We start from the raw sequence: 27,536 nt of genomic DNA on the forward strand, positions 1-27,536 counted from the left end.
CGGCTGCTGGGTGCCTCCCACGCTGGCTGCTCACCTGGGCCTAAGAGGACACATCATGTGGCCCCGTGACCAGGAAGGACCAGGGGCTCTAAACAAGGGTTAGGGGGACAGGACAGAGCTGGGTTCAAATCCTTACCGCATGATTTGAAAGCCCACAGACTGCAGGCCACTTCCCTAGCTAAAGGATCTCTGCCTCTGTAAGCAGGAACAACCCTGTCCGTTCCCCCACCACCTCTGTGAGCATCAAGAATTGTCACAGGGACAAGCCTGGCTCTCAGGCATGTCTAGGTCTCCACAATTTCCCTCTTCAGGGAAGTTACTAATCGAGAAGGACACAGACAGGAGGGTGCCTAATCCCTAATCCACGTTTCTGACTCCCCTTGAAAGCAAAGGCTGGGGCCACAATGAGCCACTCATCCACCTGGAGTCAGGAGGTTGTGCCCAGGACAGGGTTGGGGGCTCCTATTTCTCCCCGCTGCAGCCCCTTCTCACAACCCTCAGTGTCTGAGGTTTGATTGACTATCAGGCTGGTCTGGAGCAGCACCCAAGTGTGTACCCATAGACAAGAGGTTAGGGTAATGGAGGGATGGAGGAAAGAGCCTTGAGGTCTGAGCCAGACTTGCTGAGAGAGAGAGAGAGAGAGGGAAAGGCATTCCAGCCAGAGAGTACACAATGTGCAAAGAGAAACACAAGAGAGCCCAGAGTTGATTTAAGAGCAGGGTGGCCTGGGTGGGGAGAGGCTGACCGGGAGCTGCATCATCGTTCAGTGCAGCACCCTGGGTGCACAGTGACCAGGGGGTGCGAACAGGGGTGTGAACCCCAGGTTAGAGTTTTAGCACGGGTTCTAGTGGAGAGGTGAAGGGAGGAGACTGGATCACAGCAAACTGAGTGTGGGACGAAGATGCTTCTGGTCTTGCCCATCCCATCCTGACAGCGTCAGAAAGGGCTCCTGAGTCGGGGAACTGGGGAGGAAGGGCCACCAGCTAGAGAAAAGGCAACTGGCAAAGCCGTTGCTATGGAGACCAGGCTCTAACCTCCCAGCTCCCAGGAGACTTGTTTCCAGGGAGAGAAAAACCTGCTCCCACCTCAGCCAGGACAAGATGCTGATGGGAGGAAGCTGGGCACCCCTTTATCTGCTGGAATGACGGAAGGGTGACCAGAGAGGGGCTGCTACCCCTGCACACAACACTTGAAGGCCAAGCAGGCTGAGGGAACTGGGTCCAGCAAGGCTCAGCCTAGGGGGTCGGCATGCTGTCTGGGACCCTCCTCACAAGAGACAGTGGTTCAGGGAGGGCTGCTGAGATCATGCAGGCTTGGGGTGAGCGGCTGCCTCCAGGATACTTCTAGAGTCCCGAGCAAAGGAAGAGGCCATTGGATGTAATGGCAAACAGCAATTGCCCACTGTCCTGGGGCAGGGGAGCGTACACGCCAACACTGAGGCTCCTAGGAGTAGGGCTATAAGTGTGACCGATTATTATGACCACCAAGGACATCGGCAAGTATGGCTTGGGGTCAGAGCAAGCCTAGGAGACAAGCTGTGTGTGCGGAGAGCCAGAAAGGTAAAGCTGCGCAGACAACCTGAGGTAGCAGGACCAGTGTATGCTGGTTTGTGGCAGGGGATCCCTGGTGAGTGATAGATAAGCCAATGCAAGAGGGAACCATGGGTAATTTAGCAGGAGGGTCTCGTGGCTGGAAAGCAGTGGAAGCGAGGGAGCCACGGGGCTGGGCCCGGACACTCAGGAGGTTAAAAAAAAAATCAAGGAGGCCACAGGGGATGGGATGTCTGGGATGTCCTTAGAGGCCACTGTAGGGACAGTGGACAGGAAACAGATATGACAAGGGGTACTTGGGACCTTCCTCGGGCCTAGCAATGTTCGAAGAAGCTGAGGACTCCGTAGAAACCAACATGGCAGGGGACACTGTGGCATGTGTGGCCAGACCCTGGCAGAGCACTGAAGCCAGATGTGACCAGAAATCCTGGGACAGCCAAGTGCCACAGTCCCCACCCCCCACCGCCAAGAGGATGTCTGGGAGCCCAGGGATTCACTGCACCAAGGCTGAGGCTGTCAGGCGCGTAACTAGGAGACCTCTTTGCGTCAGCAGAAGCACAAGGCGGGGGCGAAACTAATTGCCTGTCACTGGCTAATAGTCTGTTTCATCTTTCGCCAGAGCACGTGAGAAGTGAAGTGAGTACAGCCTCCGAGGCCTGGCCTCAGATGTCCCCCAGCACTGTGGCGGAGTCCTGGCGCACCTGGCTCTCTCCTTGGGAGCCACACCCTGCGCACCTGACCAGGTGCTCTTCCCACTGGCCGGGGCTCCCAAGATACCAACCCAGGCTCACCTCCCCCCCCCCCACAACCAAGCCAACTCTTCTCAAATCCTCTGAACCTGAAACAGGGCCAACCCAAACACAGAAGTGACAGTTCCACACTCAGACACGCACTCTCGGGTCCCCCGTTTGTCATCTTCCCGCCTCTGCGATCCCCAGGGGTTCAGAGCCTCCTCCGTGTAGAGGCTACAGGGAGAGACATGTCTCTAAACTAGCCTGTACCTGGACAGGGGCAGGGGTCCCACACGGACCCATGTCTGCCTCCACCCTGCCTCTCCTTCACAGACTGAACAGAGGCTCCTTTCCACCTTCCTTTATTTTGTGTTTAGTAACAGTCACACTAAAGACCAGGAAGGAAGCGGGAGAGCTGAGTAGCTTTAACAACATGATGAAAAGCCTGTGAATTTTCCCAGCAGCCATAGCACCTGCCCACTGGAAAAGGATCAGGGGCCACGTGGCTACAGCGTTCTCTCAGACTCAAGACCTTCTAGGCTGCCAGAGCTGTGTCCGCTCTCCAGGGTGGTGATTCATATCCTTTGTCCCTTCTTTATAACCTCCAGGTTAGAGAAGAGTGATCTTTGAGGGTTTGGAGGAGGCACCTGACCCCCAAAGATTTCCCAGTGTCAGGTATACATCTGGAAATGAGCTGGGAGCTTCTAACTGACTTCTGGCTTTTTGGGTTTTGTTTTGGTTTGCTTTTTTGTTTTTTCCCTCACCTCCCTGCTGGCTGGGGAACACTATTATGGCCAAGGGCTTTCTGTTTTGAACTGCCCACATCCCTACCTAAGCCAGGAGCCAGGCTTCTACTTCCAAGGGTTTAAATGCACACAGGTTTTTGGTCTCTTTGTCTGCCCTCTCTTGCCCAGGGAACAGGGTCAGGTGAGTGGGTAATTACCTCCTTTCCTCTCTCGCTCCCTGTAGGTAAGCTAGAGACATTCTCCAGGCTGGACTCCTCCCTCCCTCCAGCCTCACCCCTCCTGCCCAAGTTCACAAGCATGACCTTGAGAACCCCAGAGCTTTCTGGGTTGGCCCCTGTGTGCCCACGGGTCTCAGTGTGTCCCACCCCAAACCAGGGTACTTACCAAACCGGCCCATCATAAGCCTGTGAACAAGAACAAAGTGTCAGATGGTGACTTGGACCAAGTCTTAAGAAGGAGACAGGTAGAGCCAATCAGACCCAGCCCCCAACCTCAGGGACTGCCCAGGGAGGGGCGTGTAGAGATGACTGACATCAGCATTCAGATAGTGCCCTCTTTCCTGACACAGTGACCACCCTGATGTGCCATTTAGAGAGAACAGATATAATGGATGATGGGACATAGGAGTATATTGGTTCTGATCAAATTGTCTCATAGCCATGGCCATCGGATAGAGAAGTGTTTCTCAATCTGTGAGTCGCATCCCTTTGGGGGATCCAATGACCCTTTCACAGGGTCATATATCAGACATTCTGCATATCAGATATTTACATGGTGAGTCATAATAGTAGCAAAATTACTGTTATGAATTAGCAATGAAAATAACTTTATGGTTGGGTCACCACAACATGGGGAACTATATTAAAGGGTCACAGCCTGAGGAAGGTTGAGAACCACTGAGATAGAGGGTAAGCATGGAAGAAAAGCCATTTGGAAGCTTAAAGATTAATGAGCTGTGAGAACTTGGAAAATGAGGCTGGGAAATCTTGCTGGTGAAGTTTTGGAGGGAATGTTGAAAGTCCCTCAAAGACTCTATGGGGCTTTTTAATGTATTTTAATTTTAATCTTTTGTTCTTCTGCCTGTATGTATGTCTGTGTGAGGGTGTTGGATCCTGGAGTTACAGACAGTTGTGAGCCACCGTGTGGATGCTGGGAATTGAACCCGGGTCCTCTGAAAGAGCAGTTCATGTTCTTAAGCGCTGAGCCATCTCTCCAACCCCGTCTATGGGGCTTTTTATGTAGTATTTTAAGGTAATCCTTGGCTCTGGTCAGCTGGGACTGAAGAATCAGCTGTGATAAACAAGAAACCAGCATCGATGAGGTAAAATCTGAGAAGCGTTTCCTTAGGGTCAGGACACAGAAGCTGTGTTTCAGAGGGGGCCAAGGCTGTACCTGGGGCTGGCATCTGAACTTGGTAAGGTGGTGCTGGTTTTGAAGGCATGAAGGGGTCACGGAGAGAAGCTGAAGCCTGGCACTATGAGAGACCCAAAGAGGCCCTTGATGAAGGGGCGGCCTCTGCTGCAGCAGAAGACCCAGGATTGAAGGGGTCACGGAGAAAGGCAACACGTGGTAGGGTCAGAGTCCCTAAGAGAGGCCAGGAGGCCATGGGTGGAGACCACAGCATTTTAGAGATGCCAGTACTATGGGATGACCACCAAGGACATCGGCTTGGGGTCAGCGTGAGCCTAGGAGACAAGCTGTGTGTGCTGCCGAGGGGAGAGCCAGAGAGGCAAAGCTGCACAGGCTCCTTGGCGTCCAGCAGACAGTGAGTCCCAGACGTCAGACACTAAGCTGTTGACACTGCCAGAGTTTGGGTTCGCTTTGAGTTGATTGGGACTGGGACCTGGATTGGATGAGAAGCAGGTTGAGCAAGCCGGGGAGCGGTGCTCTTCCATGACCTCGGCTCCAGTGTCTCCCTCCAGGTTCATTCCCTGAGTTCCCCGCCCTGACTTCTCTCAGTGACAGACGACCACTGTAAACTGGAATAAGCCATTTCCTCCCTCAGTTGCTTCTGGTCATGGTTGTTTATCACAGCTATGGAAAGTAAACTAAGTTGATGTGGCTGCAGCTAACCCAGCCACCACAAAGACCCGTGAGTCGTGGTCCTGGAGTCAACTTCCAGAGGATGAGGGTGAGTTTCTATGAAGCTCAGCTGCCAACCCATGTGCTCCCTTCCTAAAGCTAAGAGATTCACTCAGTCCCTAGGCACCAACCTCTAGGGTAGGCAAGTGCTTGGGCTCCATCTTATTAAATACTTACTGGGAAGACCTACTATGTGCAGCACATGAAGAACACAGACCCAAACACCCTGAGTCTGGACCTGGGCAGAGTTTCTCCTCCACAGCTCAGAGCCGGTAACAAGGAAGATTCTGAAAGGCTACAGGAATGATAAGGCCATTCACCTGGCTGGAACAGCAAGCTGGGAGGTGCTTCTTGAAGGGAGAGCCCTCTGGGAAACTAGGAGTTAAGTGTTAACAATGTGCCCGGTGTAATGTGTGTACCTTTGATCTCAGTACTCGGGAGGCAGAGGCAGGCAGATTTCTGTGAGTTCAAAGCCAGCCTGGTCTACATAGTAAGACCTTTTCTCCAAAAACCAAAAAACCCACCAAACTAACCTCAGGCCTGTGCATTCCCAGAGGTGCATGCAGCAGAGAAGATGTAGGAAGGATTATCTAGAGGTGCACTGCAGGGACCATGATGGCCCAAGGCCTCTCTGCAGTTTTCACAGGCACCAAATGCTCTACGGATCCATCAGAGCCCCTGTGGCCACAAGGATGGGGGGTGGGGGTGGACAGGGGGCAGACAAGGGACTAGAAAAACCTCAGCTCCTTCCTTGGCTACATGGAAGTGTCTGGCATCCAGCAGAAATGGCTCAACGAATGTGTCTCCCTCCCCTGACTACAGTGTGCGCCTGTGCCTGAAAACACCACTGTGGCCACAGAACTTCCCAAGCCTCCACCCTGTGCCTGGTCTTACATTCCACCCAACCATCAGCCTAGCTTTCTCCCCAGCCCCGGAATAGAGGAACCATGTTCACCACCCGCCCCCGCTCCTCCCATGACCAGCTCCAGCGGGACACACGGCAGGCCCCCAGAGTGCTGGACGTAGCTGGTGGCCAAACCTCTCTCTGCTTTCAGGTTTCACCCTGATGACTGTGGAGCCCCCAGCATCTCTTGCTGCCTTCTCTGGTCCCCCTCACCCTGTGCAGATGGCAATAGATAGCTTTGGCTGCTTCTCACAGCTGCACAGGCCCCTGACCACTCAAGGCCAGAAGGTGGAGTCTGTTCCCCCAAATCCCTAGCTCAGGATGACCCACAGAATAAAAGGTGAGGTACAGGAATCCAGGATTAGGTCAGGATGAGGGTACTCAGCTTCTCAGAACATGCAGGGAACTAGAGAGGAAGCCCCAGCCCATGAGGAGGAAAGGCAGTATGAGAGGTTACCTCGGTCCCATCAGGACCTGGGAAGCCCTCAGATACAGACCCCACAGGACCAGTCACAGCAAGATTAACAGAACTGCCTGGTTGAGCCCATTCACATGACGGGCTGCAGGGAGCAGGACAGAACACACCCGTCACAGGGAACACTGCCACATCTTCAGCTTCTCTGGCAGCCCACTCACCACGCTTGAGTGGGTTCTGTGCCAGTCAGCTGCCGAAAGGCTATAGACACGCAGCCTTAGCATCCCCATGAATGGAGCTAGTGGGCTAGTGGACGCCATCGATGTTTTAAACATTGAAACAGGTTTAGTCAGGAGGAACGAAAGTGGCGGGTTCCTAGGACCCGCCATGGGGCATTGTGGGACCACACACACAGTACACTGTCTAGTTTGTTATTTGGGTAGAGTTTCTCTAGGCTATTTAAAATTCTAGCTTTCTCAGAGAGACCAGAGAACTCCACAGTGTCCACCATAGGACAGTTCTGACTGGTCACATGGTTTCTTCCTCTAAAGGAGCAACTGGTGATTGGCAAGTGAAGAGGAAAACTAGAAAGCAAGCAGGACACAAGAGGCTCCATGGCCATCCTGGGCTAACATACCTGACATTCTTTTAAATTTTTTTTTGGGGGGAGGCGGTTGTTTTGAGACAGGGTTTCTATGTGTAGCCTTAGCTGTCCTGGAACTAGCTCTGTAGACCAGGCTGGCCTCAAAGTCACAGAGACTCGCCTGCATCTGTCTCCCGAGTGTTGGGATTCAAGGTGTGTGCCACCACCACCTGGCTTAAATTTTTTCAATTGTATGTAATGTATGTGTGTTGTGTGTGTGTGTGTGTGTGTGTGTGTGTGTGTGCGTGCATGTGCGAGTGTGCGCATTTGCAGAGGTCAGAGACTGACTCACCACCTTGTTTTTTGAGGCAGAGTCTTTCACTGAACCTGGAGCTCACTGATTTGGCTAGACAGGCTGACCAATGGGCTCCAAAGATTCTCCTGTCTCTGTCAACACAGTGATGGGGTTACAGATATGTACCCCCCTACCTGAATTGTTTTTGTTTTGTTTTTTAATGTAGGTGCTGAGAATCAGTTCCTCATTCTCACACAGCAAGCCCTTTACTGACTGAAGCATCCCTTTGGTTCGCCTTCTAAAATAAGGAATTAGAAAGCCTCTGAGGGGAGAGAGACAGACATGGAAAGCCTGGAAGAAAGTGTGTGGAGGAAGGAGACAGGCAGGGTACCTCCACATAAAAGCACACACAAGGACTAAAGAATATAGAGGAATACAGGCTTATCCAGGCCAGTGTCCCTGGCAGAAGCCAGAGTCTGGGGCCTGGCTCGCATGAGGCATGGGTCCCTGGAGGCCAGTTGGTATGAGGTACGAAACCCCGAGGGGCAGCCGCCGTCCACTTACTCTGTGGTCGTGGTCAGTTCCTCTGAGATATGGCTGGAATGGAGCAGGCCTTCCCGCTTCTGAAAACCCCAAAGCAAGAAAATCAATACACAGACCACGGGGCAGGAGCGACATAGGGAACACACGTGGAACTCATGGGAAATCCCCTCCCGGGTGACCCTGGCAGGATACCAGCCTAGAAAGGGCCACATACCCAGTGCACACTTCATGCCTGGTATACTCCAGATGATCCCACGGGAGACCCTTTCAGGGTCTATGACTGTCCTCAAATTGTTCTCCATGGTGCTCTGGGATAAGGCCACTAAGCAAGGCTCAAGAGAAACATCCCAGGCAAGACCCACCCAATAAAGCTCATATTCTGCAGCTGGGGCAGGGGACATGGTAGTCAGGAAGTTCACGTGCTGGGGAGGCACCAGAGAAAGAACATGTGGGTAATGGCCCACACAGAAGGCCCCCAACATGTCTAGGACCTCAGAACTTGCTTTTCCTTAGTGGCTTCCAACACCAGCGAAGAGGGGCCACACAGAGATGAGTAGTGATGAGTGACGAACTCTGAAGCTGGGGTGAGCGGCACTCTTGAAAAACGGAAGAGCAGAAACGGAGGACCACGGCCATGAACCCGGGACACTAAAGGCAGCCAGCAGAAGCAGAACAGGGCAAAAAGGACCACTGCTTCCCTGAATGAAGCCAGCAGTGCTTCGAGAAGAAATCCACCACCACTCGAAGCCCCCAGTTAGTGGCGCTTCACCCCAGCAACCCTGGCAGGCACACAGCCAGGAAGAGAGCCCAGGGGATGGTGGACGGCAGCCCATAGACACCGGGAGATCCCAGAGGCCAGCCAAAGTAACCAGAACCACAGGAATCTGTCCTAACCAGGAGCCCCTCACACTCTTCCCTGAGCTGACCTCCAGGGATCTTGTAGACTCATTCTTATTAACAAGTAACAGCGGGTTGGAGAGATGGCTCAGAGGTTAAGAGCACTGGCTGCTCTTTCAGAGGTCCTGAGTTCAATTCCCAGCAACCACAAGGTGGCTCACAGCCATCTGTAATGAGATCTAGTGCCCTCTTCTGGCTTGCAGGCAGAACACTGTATACATAATAAGTAAATAAAATCTTTAAAAACAAAACAAACAAACAAAACCCCAAAAGTAACAGCAGCTTGGCTCACCTCCAGCCTCACGACAAATGACACTCGAGAGCCCACCAAAAGACTCTAGGTATTTAGTTCACTTATTTGCAGGCTAAGCATGAATGAGGTGTCTATTAGTTGCTGGGCATTGGGGAAATCACTGGTAAACTGAGAGCTGGATAATTGTATGGTTAGCACCATCATCCCGAGTTTGTAGGGAAATCAAGGCAACCCTGATAAATCAAAAGACCTGCCCAAAGCTTCCGCTGCTGGGGGTAAGCAAGGCTTGGCCTTCATGCATTCCAGCCATGAAATGCCATGTGCCATGCTTTGCTTCATCTCTAAGTAGATAGTGGGTTACGGACAGCCCAGAGGACCTCAGGCGAGGCAGAAAGAAGCTCTGAACTGAGCTTGGGGTGCTATTTCTGAGAAGCTGCCATCTAGCTGGACTTCCTCACCCGGTCCCTTCTACTTTGGGCTTTGCACAGACAACTCAGGAACCCTGGTCAAGGCACCGAATGCTGGAGGGTGCTTGCTGGGAGCGGTCAGACTTTCCAAAAATCCAAGCTTGTCTTGGACCAACGTGTGAGACTGAAAGGAAATACCCGGACAGTGAGCCCGCTCAGCACTCTTGGGGCCTGGGGCTGACGTAGGTAGGTTTAGGAACCGTTTTCCCCATGTGTCCTTGGGAAGCCTTTCCCGGCCTGCTGCCTATGAACCAGCAGCCAAGACTAGGGCCACAGGAATGGTCCCCCTGGGTCTGCGTCACTCTCGCTGACCACAAACATCCTGATTGGGAAGGAAGCAGGGAGGAATGGCAGGTGACCTTCACTTAATGTCAGAAAGGGCCTTCCCGGCAGGGTACAGCTAAGCTCCCAGAGCAGCAGAGAGGTCAGAACAGCTTCAGAAAACACAGGCTCAGCCAGGTTGTCATGGGCCACAGACCACAGAACAGATAAGTTAAAAATCCAGAGAACAGAGAGAAGCTGGGTGTCTCCGGGAACATAAACACCAACGACATGCAGGTCCCAACTGTGACCTCAGCCCTGTGGCAGACATGGCGGCTCTTCCAGGCCACATGGGTTTTCCTCACTCAGGGTTCCCACAAGTTCAGGCACAGGCCTGGCACCCACTAGGTGCTTAATACATGTTTAAATGTAATGCACGGTGAAATTGTGCACAGGAACTAAGTCGGGCCAGCATCTGTGTGCTTGAAAGGCTAAAAAACAGGACAGTATGCATGGCAAATCCACGCCTGGCCCCATTACCAGGACCCCAGGTCCTGGCTCCCTTCTCCAAGTAAATCAAGAGAAATGAACCTAAAAAAAGAGATAATGGAGAATGATGGCTTATAATACGGAGCAAATGTAGAGAGCCTTTAATTTGGGTGTCTATTTCACTCTGCCGGTCACAGCCTCCTCCAGTGAGTAATAAGCACATTCAAGGGGATTGAATTCTGACTCGGTGGCTTTGGAGAGAAATGAACGTTCTTTTCAGAAATCTGGGAAATTAAACCTCAACACCCGTGTGCCACTCTTCAAATCAAGGCCATTGTTCCCGCTCCAATCATTTCTCAAAGAGCCAGGGTGAGATACGCATTTTATCAAGAGGGGAAAAATACAAGGTAGTCTCCTGGAAAACTACAGGGAGAAAAAGTCAGCTTGCCTCGCCAACAGAGAGACGGGCAAAGGGATGGCCCAGTGTATACTCACCCGGACGACCACCACCTGCACAGTCACGTGCTCAGGAAGGTGGATGGGGGCCCTGAAGTGCATGGCCAGGGAGACGAGGAGGTGAAGAATGGACACCAGGTTCTTTCCATGGATAGCTTTGGGGTGGAGAGGGAAGAAACAGAGGCCTCAGGTCAGATGCAGTAGAGACCAGGGAACCATCTTAAGGGTATGTCTCAAGGAGACCTCTGAGGAAGGGCAAAAGGACCTCAGACAGAGAAGGCTGATAAGGCCCCAGGGGACTTCTGCCTGGCTTCTCTCTATTCTTTCTTGTTGGCCCAAGGCAACTTGACAACCATGTTCTTTTTTTTTGGGGGGGGGAGGGACAAATCAGGGTCTCACTATGTAGTCATAGCTGGCCTAGAACCGCTGGCCTCAAACACACACTGATCCACCTGCCTCAGCATCCCGAGTGCTAGGATTAAAGGTGTGTGTCACTATGCCTGGTCCTGGCAGCCACTTTTAAAAGCATCATGTTTTTTAAAGCAGAGAATCGCAGGTTTCGGGGAGAAGGACAGGTCATAGCCACATACCCACCACAATGACACATGTCATTATCATTGGCACTGGCCAAACTTCTGCTGCTACACAATCAGCTGTCCCCAAAGGGGTGGGTGACAAGGGCAGGAGCTGCTCTAGGCCCAATCGGTCCTGGCTGCCTGCTCTGACTCTCCCTGAATGTAAAGTTTCAGGCCAGGCTACAGCAAATCTGTGGAGGGATTTGCAGCTGGTCAGGCACCTCCTACCCACAGCCCCAGCTCTTAGGCTAGAAGGATGGGTCTACTCAACGTCATGCCAAGAAACGAGGGGCAGAGTCAGTCCCATCTCTATAGCCAAGATCCAAGCTCCCTATGCAGACCACAGAGCCCTGGCCATGAAGGGCAGGCTCTGGCACCATATCACATCACACCTGCCTTGCAAGGAGCCAGAGGAGGTGGGGACAGGGACATGACAGATGCCATCAGCTTTTTCAGTCAGCTCATGCCCTTCTGCTCCCTCTGGGCTATGAACTCTGATGCCACAAACCCCTCAAACCAGCTGACAAATGACATTCCTGAGCTAGCATGGGCTCCTTGGCACCTGCCTCAGTAGGCCACCCCTATATGGCTCTACCCTGGGTGTTTGGTATCAAGTCTCGACAAAAACTCCTTGGACCAGGCATATAATCCCAGCATTCAGGAGGTGGAGATAGGAGAATCGGGGCTTAAAGGCCAGCTTTGGCTACATAGTGAGTCCGAGGGCTAGCCTGGGCTACACGAGACTCTTAAAAACAATACAAGGTCTGAGGAGGTGTCTCAGTCCATAAAATGTTGGCCACACAAGCATGAGGATTCAAGTTGGAGTTTTTAAAAAACCACCTGTGGTAGCACATGCTAGTAATCCCAGCACAGGGTAGCTAGGGACAGAAGGAACCCGAGTTCACTGACCAGCCAGCCCTGCCTCACTGGTGAGCTAGCTGCAGGTCTCAGTGAGAAACCCTAACCTCAAAACTAACAAGGTGCATGTTTCTCCTGAGGAATGCTGCATGAGGCTGACCTCTGGCCTCCACACACGTGCACTCAGACCCACACAAAATAAACAAATAAACGTGAGCAAATGAGAATCCTAGAGCTGAACCACGGTAGTAGGGTGGGAGAGGGGGGTCGGGGGTGGGAGCGGTGTAAGGGGGTGGGGAGGCAGAGCTCTGGTGTGTGATTGTGCCCTTAGCTGTGCGCTCTCCACCCTAGCTTCCCAGACCTCTCCTCTGCCACCTGGCCCCTGGCAGAACCGGTCAAGAGGGTGCACTGGTTTTTTAACCACAGGGCTATCGTTGGATGATTGAAGACAAGATGGAAAGACAAGATGATTGAAAACAAGATGGATGGTTGCTTCCAACGCTCCCTCCCCACACAGAGGCCACTCACAGTCCACATTCCAGCGCAGTGGCCAGCCATGGGGCCGAAGCAGGTCTTGCACAGCTTCGAGGACCGTCTGCAACTTCTGCTTCTGCCCGATCTCCGACTGCGTCACCTCAGCCACGTTCAGCTTGCAGTGTGCCAGCTTTTCTGTGGAGACAAGGACAAGGTCATGAGGCAAGAGTGTCCAAGCGGAAGGAGCTGGAGCCATCTGTGCCCTGGCTGGAACAGGGGCACCAGGGGGACCCGGCGTCTTAGCCCAAATCCCTGGCCCCGCGGTGCAGTGTTAAGCCAGGAAGCTCTGGCCTTGGGAAGCCATTTCTACTGAGAGAAAGTTATACTACAAGAGAAGGGGCAGTTAAGGATGAAACAGGCACTCAGGAACAGCTTATGACCTGGAAAAGAATCCTTCAAGATGCCACTGGGGGCCAAGCACGGTTATGGTGGCAGTCAGGCACCGAAAGGCACAGAGGAAGGACAGAGCTGCTTCAAAGTTGTCCTCTGGCCTGATGCCAGCTCGTACCTTCTAGGTGTGCCTGGGAAGCTACACCCGTGAAATCTCAACCACCTGGCTGCCTGAATAAGGCCTGACAGTGACAATACCAGTTGACAGGCCAGCATGGGTAGGGAAAATCTCACAAAGCTGCGCAACATAGATGAAGAACCACGGGCAATTGATAAGAATTATAATGATAATAATAATAATTTACAAATAAAAGCAAAAGGTGCAGTACGGGGATGAGGAAGAGGAAGTTACTGGGTCGGCTACAGAGGGTGGCTGCAGAGAGTGTGGGAAGGGGAGGTGTCCCGGTAGGGTCCCAGACTTCAAATTTCAATAAACACAAAAAGAAAATCTCAGCGATGCTTCCCTGCACTCCCAGGTCCTTCTCTGGTCTCTAACATTTTCACACCGCAAGAAGTTTGATTAGAGATTTGCCGAGTTTGTGACTGTGTCGTTTTTTTAAGAGCAGGCAGGAAGCACTCCGGAGGAGCCTGGACGAGAATTGTCACATTCACTCAGGATTCAATTACCCAGACGGAGACCCAGCCGCCTTCAATTTCCTTTGGGAATGGGGGAGGCAGCAGGTGAGAGCAGGTAGCCACAGATACAGCAGCCAGCGTTCCGGGGCTCCTGCTGAAGGCAGGGAGCCCTGTTTCCTCCTAGTCTTTAATTCCAAGATGTGATATTTCCTGACAGGGCTTCTCTCTCTGCCAACTAGCAAAGGCCCAGACCCAGGGTGACTGGAGGCAATTTCCTGGAATGTGATTTCCATGTCCTTAGCCCGGAATGCAGGTCTGTCAACAGCCACATTGTCACTGAGATCACGAACCCCATAAGGTCCCACAAAGTTCTGCTGCACACATTTTAGCTGGGCCCAGGAGTTCAGTGTTCTTGCCCCCAACTTCTAGCTCCTGCAGTTAGAAGGGTCAGTTCTGCAATCTGCGGGATAAGATGGTACATGGGCTTCTACTGCACATGGTCCAACCCCTCAGTCACATGTTCACTCAACAAACAGCTACTGGGTGCTGGAGACATACAGACAAGAGAGGCCCTCAGTAGGGGGGCAGACAGTGAATGTGACAACCAAGAAAGACACATGGACAGACACAGGGCAGAGGTGAGTGTGATGGAGATAACAATCTGATGCTTCCACACTGCCTCTGGGGACGAGGGTGCCTGCTTCCACGGATTCTCACCACCTGTCACCCGTGTCGCAGGCCCCAGCAGGGACACCCACAGCTGAGCACGTGCGCGTGAGTGACATGAAAATACACTACAAGCTAGGCCCACAGGGGTGCAGCCACCAAGGACAGGGCAGACACCAGGGAAGGACGAAGGGACGAAGAGAACCCAGCAGGCCCTCTTGTCTCCTGCCACCAGCCACGTCACCTAGAATGGCAGAGGAGGCAGCCACATCAGTCAGGGCTAGCTGGAGTAAAGCTAAGTGGTGGCCTGCAGAGGCTCATTCTCTAGCCCCGGGCCCAGAGGTCTGAGACAAGGTGTTGGCTATTTTCTTCTCTGTGTTCCCACATGGATGGCCCTCTGTGTGCAGCTGTCTCCTAAGCTACACTTTAAAAAAAAAAAATGAGATGCAGTCTCCCTATGTAGCCAAGGCTGGCCTTGAACTCAGTTTCTCGCCTGAGCATCTCAAGTGCTGGGATGGGCAGATAGGCGGCATGTCCCCTGGCTAGTCTCTTCTCATAAGGACATCAGTCATACTGCAGTAGGGCCAAGCCTCATAACCTCATTTCCAATGAATTACTCCTTTTTAAAATGTGTCTCTAAAACACAGTCACATTCTAAGGTCTGAGGGTTAGGGTGTTGTCTTAGTTAGAGCTACTATTGCTCTGACCAAAAGTAACTGAGAGAAAAGGGCTTATTTTGCTTATATATCCCAATCATAGTCCATCATCAAAAGCAGTCAGGACAGGAACTCAAGCAGGGCAGGAACCTGGAGGCAGGAGCTGATGCAGAGGCCGTGGAGGGGTGCTGCTAACTGGCTTGCCCCTCATGACTTGCTCAGCCTGCTTTCTTTTTTTCTTTTCTTTTTTTGAGACAGGGTCTCTCTACATAATCCTGGCTGTCCTGGAACTCACTCTGTAGACCAGGCTGGCCTCAAATTCACAGAGATCTGCCGGCCTCTGCCTCCCAAGTTCTGGGATTAAAGGCCTGCACCACCACTGCCTGGCTTCAGCCTGCTTTCTTACAGGACTCAAGACCACCAGCCCAGAGGTGGTCCCATTCACAGTAGGCTGGGCCCTCCCACATTACTCACTAATTAAGAAAATGCCCTCAGCAGTGGCTCTCAGCCTTCCTAGTGCTGTGACCCTTTAATACAGTTCCTCATGTTGTGCTGACCCCCAACCACAAAATTATTTTTATTACTGCTTCATAACTGTAATTTTGCTACTGTTATGAATTGTAATGTAAGTATTTTTGGAGATAGGGGTTTGCTAAAGGAGTTGCGACCCACAGGTTGAGAATTGCTGTCCTATAGTCTTGCCTATAGTCTGGTCTTACGGAGGCGTTTTCTCAGCTGAGGTTCCCTCCTCTCAGATGATTCCAGCTAGTGTCAAGTTGACATAAAAACTAGCCAGCACTGCTGTCAATATGTGAATGTGAGATTAGAGGCTATGACTCAGCCCAAGGAAGCAGGTCCTGTGTCCCGTTGTCTTGCCTTAGGTCTCCATGACACAGTGATTCCACAAAGCAGGGAAAAGAGACTTCTCTGCACATCCATCAGGAACTGATCTGCCGACTGCTGGGGTGGCAGAGGTACCATGGCCTCCTCTTACCAATATGGAAGGGACTGAGAAAGGCTAGGTGAGCCCTGAGTGCGGCGTGTAGCTGAGGGTGATGGCACACAGGACTAAGGATGTCCCAGTGAGTACCGGCTGGCCCGGAGACCCCCAGCATCCTACATGGACATTCCACCCCTGCCCACCTCCTTGAGGCAAGTGCTACAAACCCAGCTAATCTGAAGCCTAGCCTGCTGCAGCAACCCCCTATTGTTTCCAGCATCCCCTCTCAAGATTAGGGGCTCCTCTGGGGTCCTGGGGGCACCCTTGATGAGTGCCCACATGGCCAAGTTCATCCAGGGCCCATGCCACCCTCATCGTTTACCTTCGTCATCCACTCAAAACACCTCCTCAGGCTGGGGGCGTGGCTCAGCGAGTAACGCGCTTGCTTCATGAAGCATGAGAACCTAAATGCATTCCCCCCAACACAAAGAGCAAGATGTGTCCGTGTGCACATCTGCATCCCAGCATTCCTGGGAGAGCAAGAATGAAGACGCAGCAAGAGAAGAAGGTTGTGGACCATCCAGCCTGGAGCAAGCTGAGGTAAGCAAGAGACCCTGCCTCACACACAGGGGAAGGAGGAAGGGTACCTGGAATTGCCCTCTGACCTCCACATGGGCACTATGGCAAACATATGCCCACACTCTCATGTATACGCCCATGCAAAAAAAACAATACTTCCTACTTCCATGTGCCACTCCGTGGGGTTCCAGACTTCTTTGCTGGGTCTCCCTCATCTTGACCAGTCCTGGCTCCACCGCTGACATCGTATTGCTCAGCCAGCGCCTCTTATTTCATTTATAGCTCTGCCTTTGGAAAGCCCGAGAGTCCAGCGCCTACATCAAGGTCACCCCTGGGATCCCTGGTCTCAGGGGCCGTGTGAGTCATCATTGCATCTTATCAGAAACAGCATTGCCCACGCAACCAGGCATGGATGTGCTGACTGACGTCCTCTTCAGCCTTGAATACTCTTCCCATTGTCCTTTTCTCTGTCCAAACCACTTTGACAGAAGAGGCTTCCAAGCTGCTTCTTCAAGTACCGACTGGAGATATTCAAACGAGAGGGTATAACAAGCACTCCACAACACACAGACAGCAGAGGCGGGACAAGCCTCAAGCCTCACACGACACAGCCTGGAGAAGCAATGAGTGGGATTTACAGGCACGGTGGCTTCAACTCAGTGCCGCATCTACCAGGCAAGCTGAAGAGGGAGCCAAAAGCTGTGCCCATGAGGTCAACAACATCTGCTCTCAAAGATGGACCGGGTCAGGCATCAGTGTGGCTGACAGCCAACCACAGGCAGTGTTGATGAAAAGCCAGAGCCTGTCCCGGGATACCCAGATTCAGCACCAGCTTGAAGGACTGCTCCATGAAAAGGCATTGCCATGGGTGAGTGGGCACGGTCAGAGGTTAAGAGCAGTGCTTGTTGCTCAGTCATGAGAACCAAGTTCATATTCCGGCACCCAAGTCAGGTGGCTCATAAACATCTGAGCTCAGCTCCAAGAGAAAAATCTGGGTGTGGCAGTCCCCACCTATAACCCCAGCACAGATGGGGGTGGGTGGGGAGGTGGAGTCGGAAGGATCCCAAGAGTTCACCGGCCAGTTAATCTTGCCAAATTGGTGAACTCCCGATTCAGTGAGAGACTGTGTCTCGAGAAATAAGGTGGAGAGAACTGAGGAAGACATCTGACATGGACCTCTGGCCTCCACTCACACACACATACATGTGCACACGCACCTGTGTACACACATGTAAACACACATACATACATGTGCACAGGCACCTGTGTACACACACATGCAAACACACATACATACACATGTGCACAGGCACCTGTGTACACACACATGCAAACACACATACATACACATGTGCACATCCACCTGTGTACACACACATGCAAACACACATACATACACATATACATGCATGACCCTCGCCAGCCTAATCACCAAGTCCAAGAGTCAGACAGAAGTGGAGTTGATGCCACACTCAAACCCCAGGAGAGGAGGCAGGCTGACCACCCAAGGTAGCCTCACCATCTGCTGGGACCTCGTGACACATCATTCGAAGCTCAGTGTGCTCCCTTGGCCTCAGCCAACTGTCTGAAACTCAGATGCCCAGTTTGTAGACATGGCAAGCAGCTGGTCGCAGACAGCGCTGTGCAGGAGTGTGCCACTCTTTCCAGCAGGCCAGTGCCTACAGGAAGACACTACAGAGCGCTGCCGGAACCCTGAGGTGTCCACCCTAAAACCCGGGCATTTGTGAAAACACACAGTCCAGCGTGTTCTTTAAACAAAATTATTAATTAATTGATTGATTGTGGGGGCGTCTGTGTCTGTAGGCATGCAGGCCGCAGTATGTGTGCAGAAGCCAAAAGACAGCTTTGGGGGTCAGTTCTCTCCTTCCACCACGTAGGTCTCAGGAAGCAAAGGCCGTCAGCTTAGTGACATGTGCCCTTACCCAAGGATCCCAACTCTCCAGCTTCATTTCTGAGGGGCAGAACTTTATTCTAAGACGGGGATTCTTAACCAAATTTCCATGTTCACCCTTAACCATTTGGTATTTGGTCCAATGAGGACTTTGCAACCCCTCTCCGGGGAACGGTTGGGCCCATGGTGCTAAACACCACCCCCGAGTGGTTGCATTCCATCTAACTCTGCAGCCGGAGCTCATAACTCTGGTCCCAGCATGAGGCTCCGGACAGGTAGACACCCCAAAGCCTCCCCATGAGGCCCCCAGCTCTTCACTCATTCACTAGTTGCTCAGTCCATACCTCTGGTCTCCACCCTCCGCTCCTGTGGCAGCTTTACTCTCCGAAACATCTGTCCACATCTGCACTCCAAACCCTGGCCAGAATCATTTCAGAAGCCATTTCAGGGCATCCTGAGCCACACCCAGCTCCAACTCCAGACCTTCCTCCCCACCCACTCTGCACCCAGAAGCCTGGGTAAACTTTGTAAAATCCAACTCAGATCCTGGGTAAACTTTGTAAAATCCAACTCAGATCACTGCATGGCCCTGTTCAAAACTCCCAGTGGCTCTCTCAGATCACGGCATGGCCCTGTTCAAAACTCCCAGTGGCTCTTGTGACATAGGATGAAAGCCCTTGTCTACCAGGGCTGGCCCTGTCTATCTTCCCAGCTTACCCCAGATTCCCACCTCCTTCCCTGCTTCACAACAGGTTCCACCTGGCCACAGAGTCTCCACCACTGAGGCTGGATCTAGAACTCTGCTGAGCTGTGAGCTCTGCAGAGAGATCATCATGGCCACCCAGCCACTCAGCACCCCATAATCTCACCATTCCCTCCTTCATTGGCCATTACCTTGGCTAAGGATCAGACCTTCCCCATCATTATCAGTAGCCTGGCACTGTGCACCTCCAGCAATGTGAAGCCATGGGCTCTGATTCACAAAAAGTATTACTTTGTAACGCTAAGGAAAGAACAATCAGGACTGGAGTAAAGACTCAGTGCTTAAGAGCACTGGCTGCTCTTCTAGAAGACCTGGGTTCAATTCCCAGCACCCATATGGCATCTCACAGCCATCTATAAACTCCAGTTCCAGGGATCTGGTGCCCTCTTCTGGCCTCCACAGGTACTGCAAGCAAGAAAAGAGTGATCAGATGAATCTATATCGGTCCATCTTCTATAGGACAAGATGTCCAAAACCTTCAAAGATGTCATAAGAGACAGAAGAGTAAAAGGTGGGGCAGGGGTTGGGAGAAGTCAGGAAAGAATAGGGATAGCACAAATGCCCTGGATGAAAAGGCATTTGGAGACACTGGGTCACTGGGCCTGTCCTTGGGCTGCTGGGAGAACCTGCTGTGATAAGAAAAGACTTGTACGATCAGGACCTGTGCCCAAGGCACCTGACACACAGATGAGGGAGAAGAGTCCGGTGCAAGCCTGAGAGCTAATACCTCACCACATCCCACAGCCACCAAGACTCCCCCGGAGGTGATAGCACAGCCCCCAAGATGCACTCACAACATCCCAGGGAACAACAGCCCCAGGTAAGAGCTGGTCCCAAGGCTGCGTCATACACATTTTTTTTTTTTTCTATTTGAGACAGGCTTTTGTTATGGAGGCCAGGCTAGCCTTAAACTAGCAATCCTCCTGCCTCAGCCTCCCAAGTGCTAGGATGACAGGCATGAATCACCACACCAGCCTGAGGCATCATAAATCCCGTGGCACTACCTACCATACCTCACCCCTGACTTCATCCTTCTCTAGTATTCTGGTCATTATTCCCTTATTTTTCCCCAGGAGCTCAGACCCCAGCGCTTGGTAAGGCCACCCATTCTGGCCATATGATATGACAACTGTATGGCCTTTATACTCTCTAGATCCACTGCATCTGTCACTGTCTGCTCAGACAGACCACACCCTCTGGAAGGGCAGGGTAGAGGGATGTCTGCTTCAGCAGTCACTGACCTAGAACCCAGCCTTCAGCAAGGCTCAGTAATATTTGATGGAGAGGCTGCCCACCTGTCCATCTTTCCTTCCATCAGTCTATCTTGAGGACACGCTCAATCATCCTCAGCCAGAACTTGGAGACAGTAAAGCCTGGAAGTATGAGTGAGGACAATGATAAATTCCCTCATATGGGGTTTGTTGGAGACCCACCTTCTGCCGCGTCCCATCCTAAAAGTGCTCAACACTGGATGGAACCAGGCTGGCCAGAGAGATGAGATGAGGGACACGGCTCCTCTCTGAACCCTGTTTCCTTGGTCCATGGTGTGAGCATCCAATAAAACCTGCTGCAGCCCCATGAGAAACCATGCGTACCCAGCAGAGAAACCATGGAGACAGACAGCAAGGAAAACACAGCCAGAGCTACCAGGAGGTATAAACCAAACTTTGGGTCAGTTCCCAAAAGCCCAGGGCAAGGAGGATGGTGCCACATGGTGGGGTCCTGGCACTCACCCAGAAGCTTCTGTAGCACCTGGCCATCGTAGAGGTCTTCCTCCAGCTGCTTCACGATGATGCGCTCCTCTGCCAGCACGTCGTTGATCCAGTCCAGGAGCACCTGGGGGAGGGGAGAGGCGTGTCAGAGTTGATGGAGAAAGCAGGGTCAGAGCAGGCTCAGACGGGCAGCCGCCCAAAGACACAAGGGCTACCAGACACCTGCCTGGTAACCATGGAAGACAACAGGTATCTCTTGGTCCATGGCCAGAGCACGAGTGGAGAGCCAGACCCATGCATGGAGCTAGGACTTCCTAACAGTCCCCAACAGAGCCCTGGCAAGACCAGGCAGGCTGGGATCCTGCAGGGACCATCGGTAATAGGGGACACATATCTCCCAACAGAAGCGCTTACAGCTCCACTTGGGCACTGGGTACTAAATGAATATGTGCTAGGAAGAGAAGGGGAAGGGGGCCATGAAGCATGAACCCCCCTCCTAGCCTGCACTTCAGCAGCCCTGAGTCCAGAGTCCCAGGCTAATGCAAGCGGTCCGAGCCTGGCTCTGCTGGTCACTGAACTCTGCGGACTGTTCAGGCAATGGAGAATCCACCTGCGTACCCTGCAGGGATCACCAAGCTTGTAACGGTCACCCCAACCACGTTAGAATGTTATCCTGTCCCCGGACAGAAACCAGACCTTCTCCCTGCAGCTCTGCCCCTCTCCATCTCCCGATCCTGAGTCCCATCAATGGGATTCCACACTATGCAAACTCCTCCCTCACACCTGGCTTCTCTCAACATGGCGTTTGAAGCCCATCCCTGTCACAGCTCCTACCTCACCCCCACTTCCGGCTGAACACCTTACCACCGCGTGACACAGATCTATGTACATCTTCTCTGTCTCCCTCCATTGCTGGACAGCTGAGCAGTGTCACTTTCTGTCCGTCAAGCCGCTGGGAACACTCATGGTCAAGTTCTCCGCTTCTATTTTTCCAGACCCACCTTCCCCAGAAGGCTTCTCTTAATAGGTTTTTCCACTCAACACACTGGGAGGGCACACTGTCGAAGCACGCCCCCTGCACTGTTCATCGTCTCTGGGACAGAGGGCTTCCCAAGGACAATGCTTGCTCACCATCCCACCCAGAATAAAACAGATACCTGCCCAGGCTGCAGCCGTGACCCTCAGACTGTGACTTTCCCATGCCAGCAAAGTGGATTAAGCTATCTAATTGGACCCCTGAGCCTCTGGGAGGTAGAGGTCTGTGGCCACTCTCAGAAGGATCAAAGTGCACAAATCCGAATGCACAGTGTCTTGTCATTCTCTAAGAAAGCAGTGACCGAGAAATTGGCAACAAAGCCAAGTCCCCTCAAGTCCTGACCAGCTTCCAAGGGACCGCAGGAGACTGAACCAGATCATTATTCACAGGGATCTCAGAGCTAATGAGTCACATGTGGCTAGGGTGAAGGGCCACCCAGCCTTGTAGCTCTGTGGATGTGTCAAAACGTCTTCCGAGGGGCAGGGGGAGAGTTGGCGCCCTCTCCAGCTCTCTGGTTGACTGGGCTCCAGTCTGGCCTGTGTTCTCTGACCACTGGGCTGTCCATCTCTGGGCAGGGCCTGACTGGAGGAAACAGGTTGCAAGGGGCATATCCTAGATGCCTGCTTGTCCTCTGCCCAAGGGCCTAAGGTATGTTCTCACACTGGGGGCTGCAAACCACAACAAGGATTTCCTCTGTGCAAAAAAGCGGCACAATCTCCGCTTCATAAGGAATGAAAACACGTCAGTGGGCTGAGGTCACCACGACTGCTCTGCTGGCTGGGCTGGTGTCAAGTGGACACAGCCAGGGTCACCTGGGAAGAGGAACCTCAGCTGAGAAAAGGCCTCCACCAGAGTGGCCAGTGGGCAAGCCTATGGTACATTTTCTTTTCTTTTCTTTTTTTTTCTTTTTTTTTTTTTTTTTTTGGTTTTTCGAGACAGGGTTTCTCTGTGTAGCTTTGAGCCTTTCCTGGATCTTGCTCTGTAGACCAGGCTGGCCTCGAACTCACAAAGATCCACCTGGCTCTGCCTCCCAAGTGCTGGGATTAAAGGCATGCACCACCACCGCCCGGCCTATGGTACATTTTCTTAATGATTGATGTGGAAGGGCCCGATTTGGGCTGTGCCGCTCCTGGGCCGGTGGTCCTGGGTGTAATAAGAAAGCATGATGAGCAAGCCAGTGAGCAGCACTCCTCCTCGGCCTCTGCCTCAGTTCCTGCCTCCAGGTTCCTGCTTTGAGTTCCTGCCCTGGCTTATCCGGACGAGGATTACAAGGTTTAGGTGTCTTTCCTTCCCAGGGTGCTTTTGGTCAGGGTGTTCATCAGAGCGACAGAAACCCCAAGACAACAGATAAGGGTGGATGTTCTCTGCCCGTCATCAAAAAGGGAAGGGAAGCTTGTGCTTTGCTGTCCTGCCGTCCTGCTGTCCTGCTGTCCTACCTCCGACTGCAAAAACCACAGCTGCTGGGCCTTCCTTTTCGGGGTCTCCTCTGATGATAAGAACATGAGTGAGTGTCTGCAGCAGGTTCTACCCTGGGCCGTGAGGATGAAGAGAGATGCAGTGCAGTCCCTGCCCACAAGGGCGGTGACCTATCATGGGTTTTATGCTGGGGACAGTGAGGGCATGGAAGGTGCACAGGGTAGACCCAGAGCCAGCCCTGCCCCTGTCTGCCACAGCGTTCAGGAAGAGTTGACTCCTCCACCCTGAGAGCCAACATGAGCCAACAAGGCCGTTAGCTATCGGCCACCATCCCCAAACCTCTATCACTGTGTCTCTGTCTCTGGTCACTCCCCTGCATGCTCGCTAGGCTCTTGTCACCCTGCCCATCTCAATGGTTGCTAGAACCTGTCAAGCACCTGCTGTTGGGCAGTTGGCCATGACCTTCTCCTAGGCACTGATGCAGAGGTCTGCTTAAATGCCACCTCCCAGACTGCCCTGCAGGAAGCAGCAGAAAGGGGGTATGAGGCTTCCAGGCACCCCCTGCCACCTGATCGCATATTCACTCAGCCCTCTGCATGCTTTCTCCCAGGTACACTGTGAGCTTGGTGAGTGAGCTGTTTGGCTCAGCACTTATCCCCAGTGGCTAAGATCCCAGTTTGAGGTCTCAAACAAACCAGAAAACTGCCTCGGGGAATTCACATCTAGAAAGGACTCTCGGCCCTACAGGCCCTTCCAGAGGCTTCCTTTCTCAAACACAATCCTGCCAGGAAATCTCGAGAGAATGTTTCTTCTATGAGAATCAAAAACTTAAAGAAGAAAACAATAAAACAAACAAAAACCCCACATCTAGATCTCTGGCCTACTCGGAGCCCAAAGGCAGGAACAAAAAGCTAAAAATGAACTCTACGCAACGGGCCAGGCTCTCGGGTCCAGGAGGCAAGCATCCTCCCCTGTCTCACTGCCCACCCTCAGGAGGAGCAGTTGACTTGGGGACATCGCCTGTCACCCCATCATTCTGCTCCCGGTCATCCTTCTTATCTTCTGTTCTACAAAAGAGCTTTTAAAGATAGCATCAGCCATTATTTTTAGGGACTCGTTCATCTGCGAGCCCCAAGTCCTGCGGGTGAATAAGGAGGACATATATTAATTACATCCTTACACGGCACTCGATCACGGCTAGCTCTATGAGCTCGCTCTAACCAGAATAAAAAATTACTTTCCCCTTAGTTCCTTCTGAATTATAATCAGGTCTGCAGTCTGTCTCCCCCAGAGCCATGACAGTTACATTTTAATCATTTCCAAACAGAGTCCTGGCTGTGTTGTCCCCTGGGGATGGAGTTGCACCTTACTGGATTGGGCGGAGTCAGTGGGGACTGAGCCTGGCAGAGCACTTCCATACAACCCAGGCACAAGAGGAAAAAAACCAGCTTCATGACAAGGGTAAGCCTTGCCCAGCAACTGAACGATGAGATATGAAATCTGCTCTTGGAGGAAGATGCAACTCAGCATGAGGTGCCTAGCTGCTCTGGCTAGCCTGCTTAGGAAGGGCTGTGTGGGTTTATTGGGTTTTTCTTCCCAACTCTAAAATGCATCATTTCAACACCAGTTCTCTAACCTCACATGCCTCTGTAGTCAACATGCTTATGACACTCACTGCCCAGAGTCCGGCACCCCAGGTTACGAGCTCAGTCACTGGCCATCAGTAAAAAGAACCACCCTCCAGGCCCCTTCCCTCCCAGAGATCAACAGTGTCAACCCCTTCACCACGCATGCTTGGGTCCCCTTAGGATCATCCTCCGCTGGAAGCAAACTGGGGATTCACCAAATGCCCTCATTAGCAGTGACCCAGGTGTGACCAAGAGTGTGTGCTGTCGGGGAGATCTCATACCCAGGCAACTCAGGGTTTCAGAGTTCTGGGCCAGGCCCCGGGGACAAGGACCAAATGGAGACACTGAGCACAGAGGCGTCTCCCCTAAAAGAAAAGCACAGTATGCTTCCTAACATAACAGTTAATGACATGAAGTATCTCAGCCATAAGCCTCCAACACACTGGCCACCGACAAGGAATTCGGGTTGATTCCAGCAGACACCAGAAGAAATGGCCACAGGAAGAAATGCTAGGAGAGGACATTAGGGTGAGTCTTTGAGGCTCCTGGGCCCACAAAATGCAGGTCCGTGTCTAAGGTGATGCCTGGCTGGCCAATGCACCCTCCCCCCCTGACCTGATCCCTTCCCATGCCCATCATCAGATAATGAATGGCCATGGGTTGAGGTACTGTATTTTCCTGAGTTGGGATTGGACCTTCGCCCCTTAAATGGCCCCATAAGCACAGCAGATGCTCAAAATAGTTTTTTAATGACCAACCTCATTCCAGTGTCTGCCCAGCCAGAGCCTGGGACTTCAGACGAAGGCAGAGGGCAGCTCACAACATGGCAAGGATGACTATCGCAAAGTAGCAGGGGACAGAGAAGGCCACCAAGACAACAGAGGGAAAACATAGAGGACAGAAAGCAGAGAGGAAGAAACAAGGCCAGCCAGGCATCCTCAGAAACTCAGCCATGGTCCCAAAGACTGGGAGAGGCTGTGAAGGACAGACGGCCGCAATGACCATGTCCAGAAGGACAGGATGTGAACCAGGCCAAGCTGTCCTCTAACCAGCTCAAGCCAACAGACCAGATAGGTTTTAAGATTTAAAAAACCCACATCTGGGGAGGCAGGGGTATGGTTCAGTCATAGAGCAAGGTCCTGGGTGCCCTCCCCAGCTCTAGGGGAAAAAAACAAAACACAAAACCTATTTCTGGACAGCACCCCCACAGGGGACCACCAGAAGCTGGGTCACTGGTCTGCAGCATAGACAACATTCTGAAACAATGAGACTCACACAGTGACCCTGGACACTGAGGTTCTGGAACCATCTGCATAGAGGTACAATCACAAGCTCCCAGCCTCTGCCCCTTCTCCCACAGCCTGTTCCCTGGATCCCGATCCCAAGTGTGCCTCCCCCAGCTAACTGTGCCTGTCTCCAATGGTGACCTAAAGGACAACAGCTTCCAGTACAGTGGAAGGTTCTCAACCTTCCTAATGCTGTGACCCTTTAATACAGTTCCTCACGTTGTGGTGGCCTTCAACCATAAAATTATTTCTGCTATTTCATAACTGTAATTTTGCTACTGTTGTGCATCATAATGTAAATATCTGATATGCAGGATATCTGATAAGAGATCCCTGTAAAAAAGTTGTTCAACCCCCAAAGGGGTCACGACCCACAGGTTGATAACCATGGTTCCAGTGGGTTCTGGGGTCCTTCTGGTGAATTATCAAGTCTAAGGTATGCTGGGACCCCTGAGATTGCCATGTGTCCTGGAGGAAACTGTCACCTCTAAACATACAATCAGAGGGTCCCTGCTCAGCACAGCAGCAACAAAGCCATAGAGTATGTGGAGCAGAGGGACAGAGAGAGGAGGCATGGAATGATAGTGAAGGGTCCGAACAGAGCAGACCCGAGGTGCCTGGGAACGAGCCAGGCACCAAGTCCAGTCCTAGCAGCAGCTGGGAGGCTGTTCATCCCACACTCATAGCACAAGTGCGTTATCTGGGCCAGCCAGGACAGCCAGGACAGAAAAAGGAAACGTCCACAGTCCTCCAACACGAGCAAGCTCCAAACAGACCACAGCTATTCTCCCAGCTTGGTACACCTGACCAACAGGACGAGTTCATCAGAACCACTGCACCTACCTCCCACGCTTGTCTGTCTCAGAGCCCTGCCTTGCCAAGCAGTTTGACACTCTGTACACCTCACCACACAGCCACACAATAGCTGATGAGCCCCCCTAAAGCCCCAGAACTGCTCCCCTGTGCCTGGTGTTCACACTAGGTTTTGAAAGTGCTAGGTCAAGACCAGCCTGCTGGGAGATGAGATCTCAGGCTGGGTTGTCTGAAGTCTAGTCTCCAGATGTGTAGCTGAAGGCCAATGGGATGGTTGTGGGAACGTCTCAAGGCGTCTCAAGGACTCGGCCACTGTGGTAGGTGTAGGGCCACCCTGTCTAACTGATGTGGATGGTCAGCTCCAGTGAAGGAGATTTGCTTCCTGTGGTTGCTCTAGGGGACTTCCACAACTCTGGTGGCTTCCCATGGATCCTCTCACACGCCGGAGGCAAGAAGCCCAGAACCGCTGTTACCGGGCTGAGGTCAAGTGTTAGGAGAGGAGAGCTAGCCCCTCTGGAGGCTCT

General features: G+C 52.4%; 1 protein-coding gene across 1 annotated transcript in view; it reads right to left on the reverse strand.

Annotated features, from left to right (window-relative positions):
* Window positions 1-27,536, reverse strand: part of Parvb (parvin beta) — an 87,651-nt gene that overhangs the window by 12,606 nt on the left and 47,509 nt on the right. Inside the window, exons 4-8 of the mRNA XM_059247778.1 lie at window positions 20,855-20,957; window positions 12,634-12,774; window positions 10,712-10,827; window positions 7,871-7,929; window positions 3,412-3,431 (exon numbers count right to left, since the gene is read on the reverse strand). Coding sequence (XP_059103761.1) covers window positions 3,412-3,431; window positions 7,871-7,929; window positions 10,712-10,827; window positions 12,634-12,774; window positions 20,855-20,957 — 439 coding nt within the window. The remainder of the gene's footprint in view (window positions 1-3,411; window positions 3,432-7,870; window positions 7,930-10,711; window positions 10,828-12,633; window positions 12,775-20,854; window positions 20,958-27,536) is intronic.

The sequence above is a fragment of the Peromyscus eremicus genome, chromosome 20 (genome assembly GCF_949786415.1).
Source record: "Peromyscus eremicus chromosome 20, PerEre_H2_v1, whole genome shotgun sequence".
In the NCBI taxonomy this organism is placed as follows: Eukaryota; Metazoa; Chordata; class Mammalia; order Rodentia; family Cricetidae; genus Peromyscus; species Peromyscus eremicus.